This window comes from Nyctibius grandis, chromosome Z (assembly GCF_013368605.1).
Source record: "Nyctibius grandis isolate bNycGra1 chromosome Z, bNycGra1.pri, whole genome shotgun sequence".
In the NCBI taxonomy this organism is placed as follows: Eukaryota; Metazoa; Chordata; class Aves; order Nyctibiiformes; family Nyctibiidae; genus Nyctibius; species Nyctibius grandis.
Window position 1 is genome coordinate 94157342 of NC_090695.1, and position 17142 is coordinate 94174483.

Sequence of the window (17142 nt, forward strand, 5' to 3'; positions counted from 1 at the left end):
GCCACCCATGAGGTCACAACTGTCCCTGCCACTTGCAAGGACATACAGACTTATTTACAGCTATCTATAAAATTCCTTCAGGATCTTTGTCTTTAGAATATTACAAAGATTCTCTACTAACAAGTGGAGTGCCAGAGGAATAGAGACAAACGACGTAAAAGCAAACTGTTGATTAGCATTAAGTGAGACTGGAGAACGAGCATATGCGGCAGTTATTTCTCTGGAGCAGAGGGAAGGAGGACACCTCCTTTTCTGTCCCCAGATGACAGCTAGCAAATAAGCCATCACCCCTATCAGCAGAAGAGGACTAGACAGCAGTGGTCAGAAGAGTCACAGGGAGGAACTGGCGGATCCCAAAGAGGAAACCCAGCTGCTTGTTCAAAGACTCCACTGTGACAGCGACCAGCTGCTGGGATGTTTGCAGATCTACCAAGAAGTTTAATTTGTTTGTTTTTAAAGAAAAGTTTTCTAAGGAACCCCTTAAAAGTTGTCCTGTCAGCAGCTGCTGCTGACCAAACTCATCTATTATACCCCATTGACCCTTCTAAACCTCCTCCATTTCCTGCATATACTGTAAAAGGCCAAGATAGCTCTGTGAGCATTTGGCCACAGAGACAGGTCTTCCAGACATGCTATACCCGAGGGCAGCATGGAGCAGAGAAAGGCACAATGGAAACAAAGACAATTTTAATTAAAAAAGAAAAAAAACACAACCCACCCACCCCCAGAAAGCAAAGTGGTCTCTCCCCCTGCACAGATCTGCATGTTTCCTCCAACAGAGTCCAGAGACTTCAATTGCAAGGGCCAGCATGCCCTTCTTCTCCCAGCACCTCTGCCTTCTTGGAAAGACAAAAAATAGAACAACAAACCAACAGCCACTGCCCTAAGACCCCATGAATAAAGTGGTCCCTGTTGGCACAATATTCAGGAGATTTTTCTCCCACAATAGTGGCATCTTAGCCAAACAGATTGATCCTTGCCCCTTTCTGATCTTCAGTCAGCACACTCTCCTTTTCCAGCACAGTCTGGCCTGCTACATCACCTCTTTGATCCTCCAACACACAGGCTGAAATACATTGTCTTACAGGGCTCCAATGCAGCTTAGGAGTCCAGTTTAATTAATTCCTCTGGAAGTGGAGCTCCCAGAAGCACGTGTTCATATCGTGGCCTCCATGTGCAGAACCTTCAAAGCCTCTGAAATCTGAGAGCTGGTGTCGATCTGGCTGTACATCCCCACCAGGAAGGCCCTGTGCAGTAACACTGCTGCGTGCTCTGTGAAAGGGAAAGACAGCTGACCTATAGGCCCAGCTTTGACCCTTGCAAGGCCAAGTGTGCACCAAAGGTGGAGGTATCAACTTACCTTGGCAAAGGAGGGTGTATTCAGGCAGGTTCCTCAGTGCTGTCTGCACCACCTCAAAGTCTTGGCTGCCAAGGCAGTACATGAAGGTGGGAAGGAAGTCTGCAGCAATGCTGGGAGTAAAACGTGATAGTGTCAGTACAGTCCAGATCACCATCAACAGGCGTGCAAGATGGGCAGCCAGTGCCCATCAGTGACTCGGGATAGCCTAAGTCCCAGTGGCCCTCACCTGGGGTTGTTCTGAATGGAGCGCAAAGCCAGGCTAAAGGCCAGATTTCGGCAGGACTCCTCTGATGAACTCATCAGCTTCTGTAGGTTTGTCTGAAAGAAGATGCACAAATTAGGATCACAGGGCCATCCCGGGAGCACCAACTCCTCAGACTTGCATTACTACCCCGGCAGCATCAAGCCAGCCCAACACACATTCGAGCAGGTACTGGCTGAGCCAGGAAATCCCCCTCTCTAAGAAGGATTATCCTGGTTTTGACTACTTAAAGCACCCTTCCATAATCTTATTCTACGTGGGACAGCTGAGTTTTCCCTAGGCTCCAGTGTTTTCAACAGAGCTGTTCTGCTCTCTCCTTGCCCCAATACTGGGAAGAGGACAGAGGGCTAATTCTTCTTCTGACGTAAAGAGAAGTTAAAGCGGATGATGGCAGACCCATTATGCAAGGGAGAAAAGATGGTAGGGAAGTAAACACTGCCTGCTGTCAGAAGGCCTAACTGAAGACAAATTTCTCGTAAGATGCTGCAACAACCACCCAAAAAGCAGAGGAAGGCTAGTACTTAAGCTGGCTGTGCAACATGTACTCTGGTGGAAAGAATCTCTTCCTTCCAGTGGCAGTTTGAGACACTTATACTCACAGCAAAAAAGGAGAGAATTTCTGGCCTCCGTCTGGACATCTCATCAATGTCTGTCAGCACCTCTAGGATGTCTGGTGGAAGACACAGGTTGAAAGGGTGACTAAAATTCACTGATCCATCAAAGGATCTTTTTCTCTTTCCCTACAAATCCAATCTCCCAAGCAGTCAAGTTTTCCCACCTGCACAGAGATGTAGAGTAATAAAGGCATTCTTCAAAAAGAATGAGAACAGGTAGGTCACGTGCCAGATCAGCACATCCCAACGTGCCCAGGCAGAGGTCACCAGCACTGTCATGCCATAGGCAGGGGAAGAAGCGGAGTGGGGTGTGAGGTTTCAATTCCAGAACACCTTCTCCTGTAACCGAAAGATCTTCACAGAAAGCCTCTTTTAAAAACAGTGTCCAGGCAGGATTTCTATCCCGTTTCTGCTGTGGAAGGAAAACTGTCACCCCAATACCACAACTTAGGTCTAAACACTGGACACCTGTGATTTCAGAAGACCTTTGGAGAAGCAGCATGTTGTTCCCACATGCCAGGCTAACATGGTTTTCTTCCATGAAGGCCATTCGGGGATTTCTAATGAAATTGTGCTTCTCACCCGTTTGGTATTTTTAGATTATTAAAAAAAATGCCATTCCTATCAGCACTCCAGACTTGGCTCGACAGGAACTGCAGCGCTCCTTGAATTACTCATACTGTCTTCCAGAGCACTGACAAGATCCTTGAAGAGCCCCAAAGCAGAGGCAGTTGCCGCACTTCTGAGCTAAGTGATAACAGCATCATAGGAAGCCTCTGTCACAGAATCACAGAAGGCTATGGACAAGTTCATCCAAAACAAAACCACATCCTAACTGCTGGAGACTTCCAAACATAAGGCTGAAACAGGAAACTAGCTTGTAGCTGACAGATAAGTAACAGGGTTGGCATCTGTCTGCATTTGCCCTGCATCTTTGTACAGCTCTGCAGGTCCTCACTTACCTTCAACTGTTTGGCCTCTAGAGAGCCTCTTCATATATGGGGCCATTTCAGTTGGTGTGAGAGGAGTGAAGAGAGACACGCTGACAAGTGGGAGAGAGCCAGTTGCTGCTTCATCTAGGAGAGAGAGAGGGAGACAACAGGTCACTCCTGACAGCCTATGTAGTTTTAACAGCGAGACAGGTCCAGTGTTCCCTACCAGTACAGTGGTGTATCATGAGCTGACCAGCAACACTATAATACCACCCCTGGCTCTCACATTGTCTCTAGCCTCACTGCAACTTCTGGTACCCCTCAGCTGATGCAAAGAGAAGGAACCTTCATGAGTTGTTTTAATACTGAATAATTTTCCCATGCAAGGTGTAAAGAAAACAGTGGAGAAGTGGCTGTACCCTTATGGTCTCTTGACAGGTCACTCCTTAAGTGTGGCTGAGGAAGGTAAAATCCACAACAATGAAACACCCTTGTTAAGAGCTGTTCTTCTGCTCCAGTAGTGATACCACTGACAGGAAAACAAATTAACCCATCCCAGATACTGGTTCCGAATCGCTGAGTATACAAGTGCCATTCTCTACTCTAAATACCCTTTCGCTGGGCTGTTACGAACGAGTAGAGCATACAGCCCATAAAAGCATCTCTGCTCCAAAACACACTGAACGTTCACCAACTACAATAACTCTTCTCCCCCCTCAGACTCACCATCCTTCTCTTCATCAGAGCCCCTGTCCAAGATCCCACTCTTACTAGGCAGACTCAGCCCAGCCAGGAGGGACTTGAGCATTGCTAGGTCACTGTTGTCCGACGACAGGTCACTGGGGGAAGAGATGGCACGTTTAGCTTTCAATAGCAATAAAGGCACGAGGACAAGTAACAGCACATATATGTACACTATAACAAATAGGTCATAAGAAGCAGAACCGAGATTTTTCCCTTCATTGTAACTGGAACTCAAACGCATTTTTCCCCACATCTGCAGGTCGGACCCTGCAGCCACCGCTCAGGGAAAAGACCCTCCTGCTGGCCCTCTGGAAATGACCGCAGGGCACTACAATGCCTCAATAGGACTTTCAGGCCGTTATGTGAGTTGAAATCATCATCTGACTTCCTTGGGCTCAGTTTTCACCTACAAAAAGGGATATGCTGCTCATCTCAATAGAGACTTAAGGGATCTAAGGGTGAAAAAGTGCCATATTAATAGGTATTTTGTCACATCTTCTTCCTGTGTTTTGAGTAGCTCATGTCAGCCTGACTGTGCAAGCTCTCCATGAGCTAACCATGGGCTAACTGTAGTAAGGAAGCTTACTGGAGTGGATCCGAGTGCTTCTGCAAGAAGGAGACAGCTGCCTGGGCATTGCATGTGATGTACTTGTGTATAAACTGGACAAACTTGCTGATGAAGGCAGCCAGGTGTCGCGAGGATTTTCTGTAGTTCTGAGAAAGGATCGAGAAGATGACAGTTAACAAAACAAGCAGTGACACACTGCCCCATTCCACATCTCTGGGGACCAGGGAGTAGCTTCTTGATCTCCTGCCTCCTCTTTAAGCTCTCAAGGTAGTTGATATACTTTTTTGTTCTTCAGTATATGAAGGTTTTCCTTCAAATGGGAGAGAGCTGGGCTGGCCCTGCATTACATGAGCTTCTCCCTCTAGTGGCTGGCAGCCTGTGCATGGAGGGGGAGCAGGGACTTTCCTACCAGGAGCAGACGGATGAAGGACAGGAGACAGTCCCATAGTGCCGCCTGGTGCTCGTTCTGGAAGACCTGCGGTTGTAGCAGCTCCAGGATCCCCAGGACGTGGATGAAGAAGGTCAAATGGTTCTGCTGCCTGAACTCCTGGAAATTGAGGTGAACACGGCCGTGCAGCAGTGCTGCAATCATTGGCAAGTGCCTGAAACGCCAAACAGAAGAAAATCCAGATCTAGACTCTTCCTAGAAACAGTTACAAGTTGTTACACCTCAGTTCCTGAAGGAAGTGTCCCTTATCCTCTCCCAGGGTCCTGGATTTGATCCCTGTATCCATAGAATCAGCAAGCCCCATTTCCCACTCATATGCTGTTCTGTAGTCTCCAACTCCAAGAATACTGTTTCCAGACAGACACGGAGCCGCAAGAGGTGCTGCTTCATTATAAGATATATGACTTTGCTGCCCTTTCTCTTGACTTTTGTACATACGTGAATGTGGATTCTGTCACAATCATCATGATTGCTGCAAGTTTGTTCCCCTTCTAGGACAAGGGTGGATGCTTTTCAATGAACGCCAGCCACACAGAGGGTGAAAGGGGAGAGTGGTACCTAAGAAGTAGGATGGGATGAGCCACAGCTAGCTTCCTGCAGGCCATATTGGCATCCCACACGCGGCTTTCTGATGACTTGGAGTCACTGGTGTCTGCGAGGAGGTTAATGAATCTGTGAACCAGGGCATCGAGCTAGAAGAAAAGTAATGAGTAAACAGTTAAGGAGTTTAAAGCGCAATCAAGCCCCTGGCTCTTCAGCAGTGTTTCCTAATTCCTTTCCAACTACAGAGGGGGTTAACAGAAATTATTTTCAGGTAGAATCTGTAAGCAGATGCAATGTTCCAGCTGGCACAGGATGTGAAGTCCACAGTCCCTACAGACATCAAAGCAGGATCAGACGCCTGCACACTTGTGCTTTACAGAAGCCTTTGGCACTCAGAAGCTTGTGGAGCTTATACTATTTTATAGAAGGACACTGCAAAATAAACCACACCTGGACTCTCTGCTCCTGAGAGTGCAAGCAGGGACGGGGCAACAGAAGAAGAAGGTAAAGGAAACCAAAGTGACCAAGGAAGCTTTTGCCAGTTCTCTCCTTTTAGACTGGGCATCAAGGTAGCATCCACTCTGGGTGCACAACTGGAAAGGGACTTTCCTAGGCCTCTAACTTTACCTTGCAAGTGCTGCTGTCTCTGGCTCCTTCGCTGGTGAGAAGCATCTCTGGCATAGGCACAAGGAGCTCGGGTAGTTGCAGGTATATCTGAAGCAGAAGGTCCTGGCAGCATTTTCCCACAGAGCTGAAGGAAAAAGTGAGAGGTCAGCCACTGGTTACTACCTTAGTTCAACCAGCAAACATCCCAGACTCATCAGATTAGTAACTGCCTTCCTGCATATGGCAAACAGACCATGTAGAACAGCAGCCACCACTCATCTGAATCACTGTTTTTTCAGTCTTTGCTTCTTTTGAACTACTCAAATCATTCACAGTGTACAGGGATCCATCCACAGTCTATGGGGATCCATCATTAGGCCATTTGGAGTTAGGAAACTGCAATTACAAAGTGGCACAGGAAAGAGAGCTCTGCTTACACCTCCAGTGAAGAGTTCCTGCACATGGTACTCATGGTCATCCCCACCCCAACTGGAAGAGCAGTCAGAAGCACAACTATTCAGACCAGCCAGCCGGTTTTCTACACACCTGCCCTCCACAGATCCCTAGCATAGTCTGTACTGGGAGGCAGTACAATGCAATGGCAACTGAGATTACTCAGTATCTTTTCTAACATCCCCATAAGCGAGGTTAGGACTAGGTCAGTTTGTTTCACTGCCACAAATACACCACCTTCCTGTTCTTCCCACAGTGCTAACATAGCTGTTAGAAAACAATCGAGTCTCCATTCAGCTTTGAGAGCAATCATAACGGTCAGAAGCAGGATGTATTATGAGCAGTGATTCAAGGGATAAGTAGACAATAAATCCCACATTAGGAAATGGTAATTAAAAATAACCGTTGACTTAAAAAAACAAACAAACAAACAAACAAAAAAAAAACATGGCAAGCATTTTGTCCTGAAGTCCTGAAAGCAAAAGTGCCTTGAAATGTCCCTTTTAAAGTCATCTTCCTGGTCCAAGTACCACTTAAAATGACAAGTAACTACAATTAGAGTAGATAGTGCTCGCCATTTTCAATCCCACCTGCTCCCCCACTGCTGGATGCAGCTGGTCAGATACTCCGTTACTTTTTTGATGCTCTCAAGGTCCCCATGAGAACAACTGAGCAACAAAGGCAGTCGAGACTGGATGAGTGTGCAGGAGGCCTCTTCTGTGTTCTGGTATCTGGTTTCTGCTTCAGCCAAAATCAGCTCAACCATGCTGATCAATTCTGATGCCTTTAGGTGGAGCACAAATTCCTCACGGCGCTTCTGTAATGCAAAAGAACACCCAAAATTAATCCAAACTGGATCCCTAGATCCTTAGTTCCTTCTAGTCACACCTTCCCCAACTGGAATAGAACACCTCTTAGGACTAAAGAACTGCCCCATATCTAGAGCTCTGAAAGCATGCATCACAGCCACAAATGAAGTCTCTCTACTCCTCTTCTACTTCTGAACTCATTTACTTCCAGCTCAGCATGTGCAATGGGACAGAAACCATAATTCAGTCACCAAACCAATGAAATTCCTCTGTGGAGAAGAGATGCAACCCCCTTTTCTTGGTGAAATGGGAATTAGCCCTCACTGGGTTTTAGGTCGCTCACCACTGTAGCCTTGTGCCTAGATGTTTAACAGATATTACGGCAACTGCTGCAGGAGCTGCAGAGGCAATGCCAAGTGGGCAAACTTATGTGTGTTCATACCAGCTTTTTGGACTCAAAATTGCCACTGTAATATGTAACATAGCAAAGCAGCTCAGCAACCAGCTGAGATACAGGCAGCAAACTTGGCATGCTGCACCTGTATCACTCCAGCCACCTCTTGGGCCATGGAAAAAAAAAATTAGGCATTGTGAAAGCATCACTTCTTACTCCATCCAGAGAGGAATCTTGGAAGAACTGAGCCACTACCTGAGGAGTTCTTTGGTCCCTTCCTTGCCAGATCCGAGGAATGTGAATACACGCCCACAAGAAATCCAAGGATGCAGTCGGGTCAAACCTGCCAGAAGACAAGAGAAGACAGATTTGCAATCAGAGTCAAGGCAGCCCTCAGGCAGCACAAAACACATGGCAGCATCTCTAAACATCATGAGTACTATGAAGAAAGAAACATCTGCAAATGTAAAAATAGGATCCATTAAGTCCCAAGAAGGGGTTTGGTTCTGTTCCCAGATTATGACTAAATACTTGTTGCAATAAACACCGCACAGAGCTGAACAAATGGCATTCAGCAAGAGTGGGGTGGCTACATGGAGTCTTGCACCACAAGCCCAGAAGTCAGTCATCAACACAAACAATTGGTACAATCAGACCAGTGCCCTTACTGTCCCAGCATACAGAACATCCTATCCTGGCTGTTATCCTGGATTGCAGAAATTAATGAAATTGTTAGTGAGCAAGAGATTAATAATAAAATAATAAGCAAACTGAAATACTGCTAGCTTTAGAAGTATTGCTAGTTTAGTCATGTCCTAAATTACTACTATTAGGTGTTAGCATTTCCTGGTCCGTAAGTGTAAGAAGTTTAAGCAAGACACTACTACAGTGGCACTTTAGTGTTTGAAAGCAATGTACAGAAGCTGAGAGCTAGGGCTGCTCCAGAGATCAGAGCTGGAGCCTGATGCCAGGAAGGGGGTTAGAGAAAGACTTGTAATGGAGTTTAGTACAAACAAAAGATCCAGCAGAGCCTGCCCAGATACAGAGACTGCTGTCAGTTCACTATCCAAGCCATCTTTCAAACCCCATGCTCATAAAGATTATCAACAAGGGCGATGCTAGATGGATTGCCCAGCAATTAGCACTTCCTGTTTAGAACACAGCCAAATCTTTATGTGCTGCTTCCATCGAACAGCAGGTAATATTTATATCAAGGTACACAAATCAGCATGACTGAAATCAGCATCCTTCTCACAAAGCCTCTTTTTGGCTGGGTTACATCTCCTGGCAGATGCCCTGTGGAATGTGGCAGCTCTTGTTCTCAGCTTCTCTTTGTTCCCTCTCAGACACAATGAGTCGCCCAACTCAAAACTCCTTGCTAGGCCCAAAAAATAAGACTCACCTTTGCTCCCGGTTTCTGCAAAGCAGAAGTCTGATGCATTGGTGCAGCGTGGTCCAGCTGGACTGGTGAGTGAGAAGAGCCAAGAGATAGGGGCGGAAGGAAGGCACCTGGGACCCTGCCTGGAAGTACCAAACAAGGAAGAGATGTATCAACAGATCCTTGCTGCGAGGTGGATGTAGGAGATACCGTGTGTACTACAGAAGGATGAGGATCCGGGCAGACAGACAGCACAGAAGACAACACATGGATTTAGGATATGAACTGCAGTACTTTCTAACAGAACATGGCATCAGCCATGAAATTCAGTTTTAGTCTTAGCTTCAGCATAGCACTTCTGGGCAAGCTATTTATCTGTCTGCAAAAATACCAATGAAAATACAGCTGGCTGGGCTGTTATGGGACTATGTTGTGTCTGTAATGCACTTGAAGTCCTGAAAAGAACACAGCTGAGGAAATATAAAGATAAGATGAAACATAAGCCTTGCACCAAGAAGGATGCACCAGAATCTCCCTCCTAGTCAGCCTGTACTGCTTTGGAACTGGTATAGCAACATGTGGCAGAACATAAAACTACCCCTTGCCCCGTTTCCAGGTGCAGGTCAGTACCCCAGAAAGGTGGTTTAAGCACAGTAGTCCCTCTACCCAACAATTCTTACTTTGTTCCAGGAGAACAGTAGCTTCTGCTGGAGATCAGGGCAGCTGCTGATCACCTCTGGGTCCAGCATCTCCAGCCAGTCATTAAGAAGGCCAGAGGAAGGCCCTAGCCAAGCAGCTTCAGTACTGAAGAGAAAATAAAGCCAGTATCAGTGGTGATGCCACTAACCCAGACCTACCACTGAGTTCCCGTTACTGCCTAGGCTCACCTGCAACTGTCCAGCTCCTTCTTCACGGGTGTTTCTTCTTTGTCCTGGAGCAACAAGGAGCTCACCACAGCAATTGGTTTCATGGCAGGAAACCTGGCAGTGGTCTCAACAGTAGCTGAGAAGAGGACAGTCAGGAGCTCCTCCAAGTACGGAGAGTGAGTTTCTATCAGACCTTGGAGGACTAGCATAGGGAGAAAGGCATCACTCTAACTTCAGGATGTAGTGAAAGCTATTGAACTTCGCAAGAGTATTGTGAAGGCAATCAGTCCAGCATTCCTGAGAGCCTGGCTCAGTAAGGAAGAGGGAAGCCATTTTTATCTGGGTTAGGAGGCTTCTATTTCTCATTTTGTTAGTGGAAACCAACAGTTTGCCGAGAAACTTAATCCCAGCCCCAGATCACAGTTTATAAACCCTCATTCCAGTGCAGGGGAAGGAGTTGATACAAAATAGGACCAAGTTTAGATCAGTTCCCGTTTTCTGATCCAGGCAGAATGCAGCTCCCCACAGCCTGCATACTAGCCACTCCCTTGCTGGGCTGGAAGTTCAACCTGCTGCTGCAACAGGGAAGGCAAGCAGAAGGACAGCCGTACCTTTGCTGATGAGCTCCGGCTCCACATTACACTTCTCTCCTGATTTCAGGGTTGCAATGATGGCACGGACCGTGGAGCTGATCAAGTCAGGGTCACGACGGAAAGTCAGAGCTTCTGTGAGGTGTAAGAAGCCACCTCGAACTGCAAAGAAATCACAGCACTGGCATCACAGGGCCAAGCCAGCCCCCACATCAGGGTTCCCTCCTACGGAAGCCCCATGTGGCTCCAGGGCACAACTACTCAAACATACAAACATACAACACTCTACTGCCATTTTAATCCCACTGAAACCCTTGACAGCTCTTCTGCATGTTACAGGGACACGTGGTTAAGAGAAAACTCTTAACACAAACCTATTTCCATGTCTGAGCTCTCGGTTAGAGACTCCTCCTCCCAACAGGTGGCAAATGATAAACAAGTCTAGTCACGATGCGACCTTGTTCCAGAGGCATTCCGGTACGCTCATCTTTCACGACAAGAGCTAGTGCAGAATTCCTGGCCTGAGCAATTAGAAGTTTTCACTGAAAGATCTGTTGTGCTTGGTGAGATGCTACCAGGTGTCTACTGCAAGCCCCCAAAGCCAAATCATTTGTCTGCATCCTCGTGGAGTTTATATAGCACACTACAAAGCCTCTCTTTGCTACTCCTAAGCACACCTCTCTAAAAGGTGGCCCAACCCGCTTTCTGCTCTGGTACAGTTTTGTTTCTGTCCCTTTCTTGTCCCACTTTGAGTCCCATAAGCTGCACTGTGCCAGTACCGTCACTGATCCTGTGCCTCGAGGAGTACTGCACAGCAAAGGCCTTCAGCTGAGCACGCAAAGGACCATCTTCCACTGCAGGGTTCTCCAACCACTGCAGCATCTGCATGAGGACTTTGAAGAAGAGCGAGGAGAAGGCAGTGTCTTGTGGCATGCAGCGCTGTGGAGAACAGCAAAAGAGACTTGCTTATACACGCTTCAAGAGTACAACAAAGATAGCAGGAAAGGTGCAGATAGTGGCACACGCTACCAGGAACACACAGAGCACACCTACTCTGTTGGACCGTAGCTCACTCAAACCAAGGCAGCAGCTTCTAGTGTACAAATGCTTCAAGGCAGGAGGCTCAGTCACACACACAGTACCTCTCCCAGTGTAACTAGGGGTAACTTTGTGCCTTCTTTCATCATGATGAAAGGAATTAGATATTTCATTAAATAACTTGCAGCCTGCTCTGAAGATTTCTTTAAGGAATTACAGACTTCAGCTCTCAAGTTGTCTGCAAATGTCCTGGCTTGCAAGACATGTCCATGCTACAAAACAGCACAGACTAGAGATCCCAAAACCAACAGAGAACGACAGCCACAAATCCACAGTACTGCACAGTTACCAGACTAGGCAGGGTACACCTAACCCTGTGTGTAAGCCCCAGTTCTCAGCAGTGCTAGGCTAATGTGGCCAGCCTGCAACCAGATGCCTACGTCCAGGCAACTTGAGTCCCTCTGCGTCATGCTCTCCAGGCTCCGTTTCCAGCATTACGCAGGTAGAAGGTCTGCACACAGCAGAGCAGATGCACTGCAGACTTTCTGTTTCCTCCTCACCCTTCTTTGTTAAACACTACAAAGATTCTCATCTTACACTGCTCACCTGATACTGGTACAACTGGCGCATCAGTGGGCAGGAGATGAAGTGGTTACGATGCATTGCCATCACCAACGCACCGCTGTGTGGCGAGTTCAGCAGTGCAGCTACTGCCTGGAGAAGTCGTGCTGTGATCCCAGTCACCTGGGCATTCCCCTGACGGATGCGAGCCAGTTCCTGCCCCAGGACCTGCTGTAACGCCAGGCCAAGTGGGCGCAGGTTTGAATTCTGCCATCGTGGGTCTGGATTTAGTGGGAAAAGCTGGTAGGATACAGAAGGAGTACGTTTATGAGAGCAAATGAAAGGACTTGCTATACAATAAACATCTTGAGGCAGAGGACTGATTTACCTTGTACAATCATACTGACTGTGGGCTAACTGGAACCTTCTGATTGAGCTTTTTCAATATTTTAGCACCTGGTACAGGAACAGGCACAGCATCTACGCGTCCCCAGTGTGACTATCAATACTGACACCGTGCAGGAATCACCATACTACCCAAACACAGGCAACAAACTTGGCCAATTAATTCCCTGTAGGCTCCTTCTGGAGTCGATGGAGAGAGGGAGGCTCTGCATGCAGACAAGCCAGAGTACAAATGCTGTTTACACACAGCTTTGCCACCAAGGCCCTGCGAGCATTTCACAAATCCTCCATCCACTGCTGAGAGGAAAGGCAGCACACAGAACAAACTCTCTCTCTACACACAGAGCAAACAAGGTGCAGAGAAAGTAACATGCTAGTAGGCACTGACAGTATTAGGCATGATCAAAAGCCACATCATGTTCAAACTACAAGAAAAAAATCCTTCCAGTAATTCCACCAGGCTGTAATGGTGCAGCCTCATTGCCTGCAAACACTGCAGGAGGAAGGGGTCAGATGATGGAAGTATAAGAGAAATGAATTTTGTAAAGCTTCTGCAGGGAAGTAGCTGATCAGCTAGAGATTATATGAGTACCTGCAGAAAGATGCCTGCTAGATCATCTTCTGGGCCCAGAACCCGGACCTGGCTTAAGGCCCGGATTCGGCTCTGGCCTTGAGCGTTCTCGGGACTAGATTTTGACCTTGCAGTCTCAGTGCTGTCTGCAAAAGGAATAAAAGAAAGAAAAATACCATTATAATAGCTAGCATCTGGAGTCCCAACACTGGATCACCTTCAACTTCACCGTTTCTAACTACCAAGGAATTCAGTAGCTTTCCTCTCGAGGCCAAGCAAAACCTATTTTTCCATATCGCTCAGAACAACTCATTGTAGTGAACTCCAAGAATACTGGAATTTCTCCCTTCCCCAGGAGTGAAAAACTCTAGCAAGGACTGGTGTCTAACTGTAGCTTGCTGATATATTGCATCACAACCCCTTTTGAAGATAGCTCTTCCTGTCCCTCTCAACAGCAATGTAGGAAGGAAGTTTGGAAGACGACTTTGATCTTTGGAAGTTTAGGCTGTCCCAGGCAGTACCTCGGCGGGCTGGTAAGGATGCAGTGAGCAGGGAGTGGAAAGTCTGGCCTCCTGTCGCTCCTCTCTCATGTTGAACCTCCACAAGGTGAGCCATGTAATCTGAAAAAGGAGAAGATATGAACACATCATCATCTTGCCCTCTGTAGTAAAGCAGGACAGAAGCTTGCTTCTTTTACAAGTTAGCCTCCAAATTACTTTTTAGACTCTGTAAAATCCAATCCAGAAAATCCTTCTCTACTTCAGGAAATACAGCCAAGGGCCATCCAGACAAGCTCTAGGGAGGTGTCTACAGAGACAACAGGCTGCCAAAGCAGCCTGTGCACAGAGTTTGCTGAACTAGTTTGGATTTTTCCAAGAAAGTCACAGGAGATACTCATGAAAACTGTTCAAAAAAAGTGAAATGCATAGTCAGCCTCATACGAAGCTCTTACTCTTGTCCATTATGTTCTGTTCTAGCGTCTGTGGGTCATGAGATACTGCCTGATCCAGGTACTGCAGAAGTTTGCTCATGCTGGAAACTGGGATTCCAAAGGACTGAACAAAGAGAAGCAGCTGCTGCGGCTCCAGGTCCTGCAGGGCTGAAATACACAAACACTGAGTCCTCAGACCTCTGAATTGCTCAGAGAGGGTCATCGTTATTACCTGATCTTCATGCTTTTAGCTGGACCAACAGTGACATGTTAATGACAGGGCTGAAGAGAGCCCAAAGCCAGAAGTCTGACAGCTGCCTAGTATGTTTTCTTTGCTCTGCAAATCATTGCCTTCTTATTGCATCTTCCAGTTAATTCACTCACTGGCTAATTTGATCTTCGGTTTAATTTGATCAAAACCTCAGGAACCCAATCATTCGTATTAAAAAAATAACTTCCACCTGATCTGTTTATGGCTGCAGGCAGGAATTATTGAATAATTCAATCACTGGCTATAGAGAGCTGTCATTTAATTAGTAAGAAAGGAACGAAAGCTCTGAATACCAAGAAAAAAAAAGCACTGACGAGCCATGCAAGGACAAAAGTAACTACAGGTACAGCTTACATCCTTCAGACACTGCTCTCCACATTGCAAGCACACCATGTCCTACAGAAGCAGTGCTGTGCCTGTTGCCTGGTGACTGTAGCTTAATTCAATCTGAATTTTTGTCACAAACATGGGATCCGACTCAAAGTCCCCCAATTCCTTTAAAATACACAGAAAGTGCAATAGTCATACAGGTTCTCTCCCCTACTTTAAAGGTAATAGTCACTGCCTATAAAAGTCAGCAAGATTCAGCACTTGGATCAGAATGGGAGGAACTGCCTTCCACACTGCAGGAAGGAGCTCTACCAAAGGCACTGACCTCCTCTTGAGTCTCAGCTTTCACCAGGTTCTGCTCTTAATGCTGTGGGGGTTAACCTGTTGGATCTGATGGTTAGCAAGGTTATATCTGTTCTCAAACCCTTGGTATATGAACTCCTACACATCATGGCTGAGTAGGGAATCACCCTGGGACATCCCATAACATTCCCTGCCCAGAACCAGCTCATATTCTGTACATCTGTTTGACAGCCCTAAGGGACATAGCAAAGAATCTATTGTACGTTTAGATTACGACTCTCACAAAATCCAGAGACACACTGCTTTCTAAATCCAAGCTCCCTGCTCAGCTGCAGCGTCTGAAGTGACTGATGGCCTCACCCAAAGGCATCCAAGTAGGATGTCTGGGCACACAGAAGACTAGAGCACAGCAGCCTCTCCCTTTCCTTTCAGGATGGTCTGAAACACCCAACAAACATCCCACGGGCTCACCTGCATCCACGAGACGCGGGACCTCAGAGCGGATCATGCGCAGCTTTAGCCAGTCAGGGAGCAGCAGAGCCTCCTCTGAGGTATCAACCAGAAAAGCAGTAGGAAGGGGCTTTTTCTCCGGGAACCATATATCCAGTAAGGTATAAAAATCACCGTCCCCTGCTTAAAAGTGGATACAAAATTATCTCCCATGTTCATAAGCACCTAGAACACCCTTAGCCTTCTCTATACAGATCAATACACCAGAACACTTTCTTGTTCAAAGGTCAGAAACAACTTGGAAATAAACACCATCAAGTGGAAATGTGAACTAGATATCTGAGTTCCCAGTTCCCACACTACAATAAGTCTCTGAGTCCTTCTTGTTCAGCAGGGAGGGACACACCATCATTTTAATATTTCCTGCTGTCCACAGAAGGCAAAAAAATAAGCCTGCAAATCCTTTACCCTGTGCAGCAATATTCTGATAGATCTTACAGCTACAAACAAATACTGCAAGGGCCAAGTCTGTGAGTAGAAGGATTACCACCAGCCTGACCTGTTAGGAAATGGCAGATAGAGAAAAGGCCCTCTGTATTGTCCATGACCCCTTGAATAAATCTGAGCATACTTCACCAACCTTGAGGCGGCCCTAGTGTCAGGAGAATAACCATGGCATGAACCACAAGAATATGCATAGTAGCTGTTTCCCCACTAGTCCAACGAAGGAACACTTGATCCTGGGACTCTGACTGGAAAAAGGCAGAAAAAAACAGGATGAACAAAGGTAGGGAGAGAAAGGAGAATGAGATCTGTGAGATGCAGATGAAAGGAGAACATGAGAACAGACAAACTTGGTCAGACCAAAGTTCCACCTAGCCCAGTATCTCCAACAGTGGCCACAAAAGATACTCAAGAAAAGGTTAAAAGGCTTTTTATGGACACATACACTTGGCTCTGATATTATGCCAACCTCCAGTTATTTTCAGATCAGGGAATTCTTGAATCAGACATGGTTTCTACATACTCAGTAACCCACAATGGGCTTCTCTTTTGTTAAATTGTCCAGTTTCTTTTACCTTCTTAAGAAAGGCAGGGAGGCACTCACCCAGCTGTACACCTCTTCGCCCTCCTTACTCTGGCGCATGCGTTTGATGTAGCGAGAAAAGATGGAGAGAAGAGCAACAAGCACTGCATCTGATTCAGCACAGTACGAGAGCTTGGAGAAGAGGTGAGACATGATGGTAGAGCGCTCCACTATGAGTCGGGCCACATCCTGCAAGGGAAAAAGATCCATGAGGACTTTACTGAACAACACAGCCAGGTCCTCCTGCTTCATTGCATCACATTCTGCAGCTTCCATCATCAGCCCAGTTAACACCACTCTGGAGATGAACAGGTATAGTCAAGAGCAGAACCATCACAACTGGGAAAACAGCAGTGCTTTGCATGCACCTTGTGATACCTTACAGTGTCCCCAGTTGTAGCACAGCTGCATTCTGATGCATCCCATTACAAAGGCAGCATTCCCCTAGTAAAAATTTGCATTTCTCTGAATAAACAGATCTACTGGCTCTTATCATTTAACATTCTCCACATACCTAAACAGATCTATGGAGGAAGAAGAGCACATGAGCCTCTAGATCATGAATCTGTCTCTAAAAGACTGTTACGAAGGATGTAGTTCAATGAACTTAAAAGCAATGAAAAAAAAG

The 17142-nt window shown here is 46.6% G+C and overlaps 1 protein-coding gene across 2 annotated transcripts in view; it reads right to left on the reverse strand.

Moving 5' to 3' along the window:
- Nucleotides 1-528: 528 nt before the first annotated feature.
- Nucleotides 529-17142, reverse strand: part of INTS1 (integrator complex subunit 1) — a 28539-nt gene continuing 11925 nt past the window's right edge. Inside the window, exons 24-47 of one of the 2 annotated variants that reach the window (XM_068423064.1) lie at nt 16536-16703; nt 16068-16179; nt 15449-15607; nt 14095-14241; nt 13664-13762; nt 13164-13288; nt 12212-12466; nt 11347-11506; nt 10589-10729; nt 9999-10179; nt 9792-9915; nt 9136-9254; nt 7989-8076; nt 7121-7347; nt 6099-6222; nt 5487-5620; nt 4890-5082; nt 4499-4626; nt 3895-4007; nt 3199-3312; nt 2222-2292; nt 1587-1678; nt 1361-1470; nt 529-1272 (exon numbers count right to left, since the gene is read on the reverse strand). In XM_068423064.1, coding sequence (XP_068279165.1) covers nt 1157-1272; nt 1361-1470; nt 1587-1678; nt 2222-2292; nt 3199-3312; nt 3895-4007; nt 4499-4626; nt 4890-5082; nt 5487-5620; nt 6099-6222; nt 7121-7347; nt 7989-8076; nt 9136-9254; nt 9792-9915; nt 9999-10179; nt 10589-10729; nt 11347-11506; nt 12212-12466; nt 13164-13288; nt 13664-13762; nt 14095-14241; nt 15449-15607; nt 16068-16179; nt 16536-16703 — 3300 coding nt within the window. In that variant the 3' untranslated portion in view covers nt 529-1156. Of the gene's footprint in view, nt 1273-1360; nt 1471-1586; nt 1679-2221; nt 2293-3198; nt 3313-3894; nt 4008-4498; nt 4627-4889; nt 5083-5486; nt 5621-6098; nt 6223-7120; nt 7348-7988; nt 8077-9135; nt 9255-9791; nt 9916-9998; nt 10180-10588; nt 10730-11346; nt 11507-12211; nt 12467-13163; nt 13289-13663; nt 13763-14094; nt 14242-15448; nt 15611-16067; nt 16180-16535; nt 16704-17142 lie in introns of both variants that reach the window. The other variant, XM_068423063.1, reaches the window with a different exon arrangement.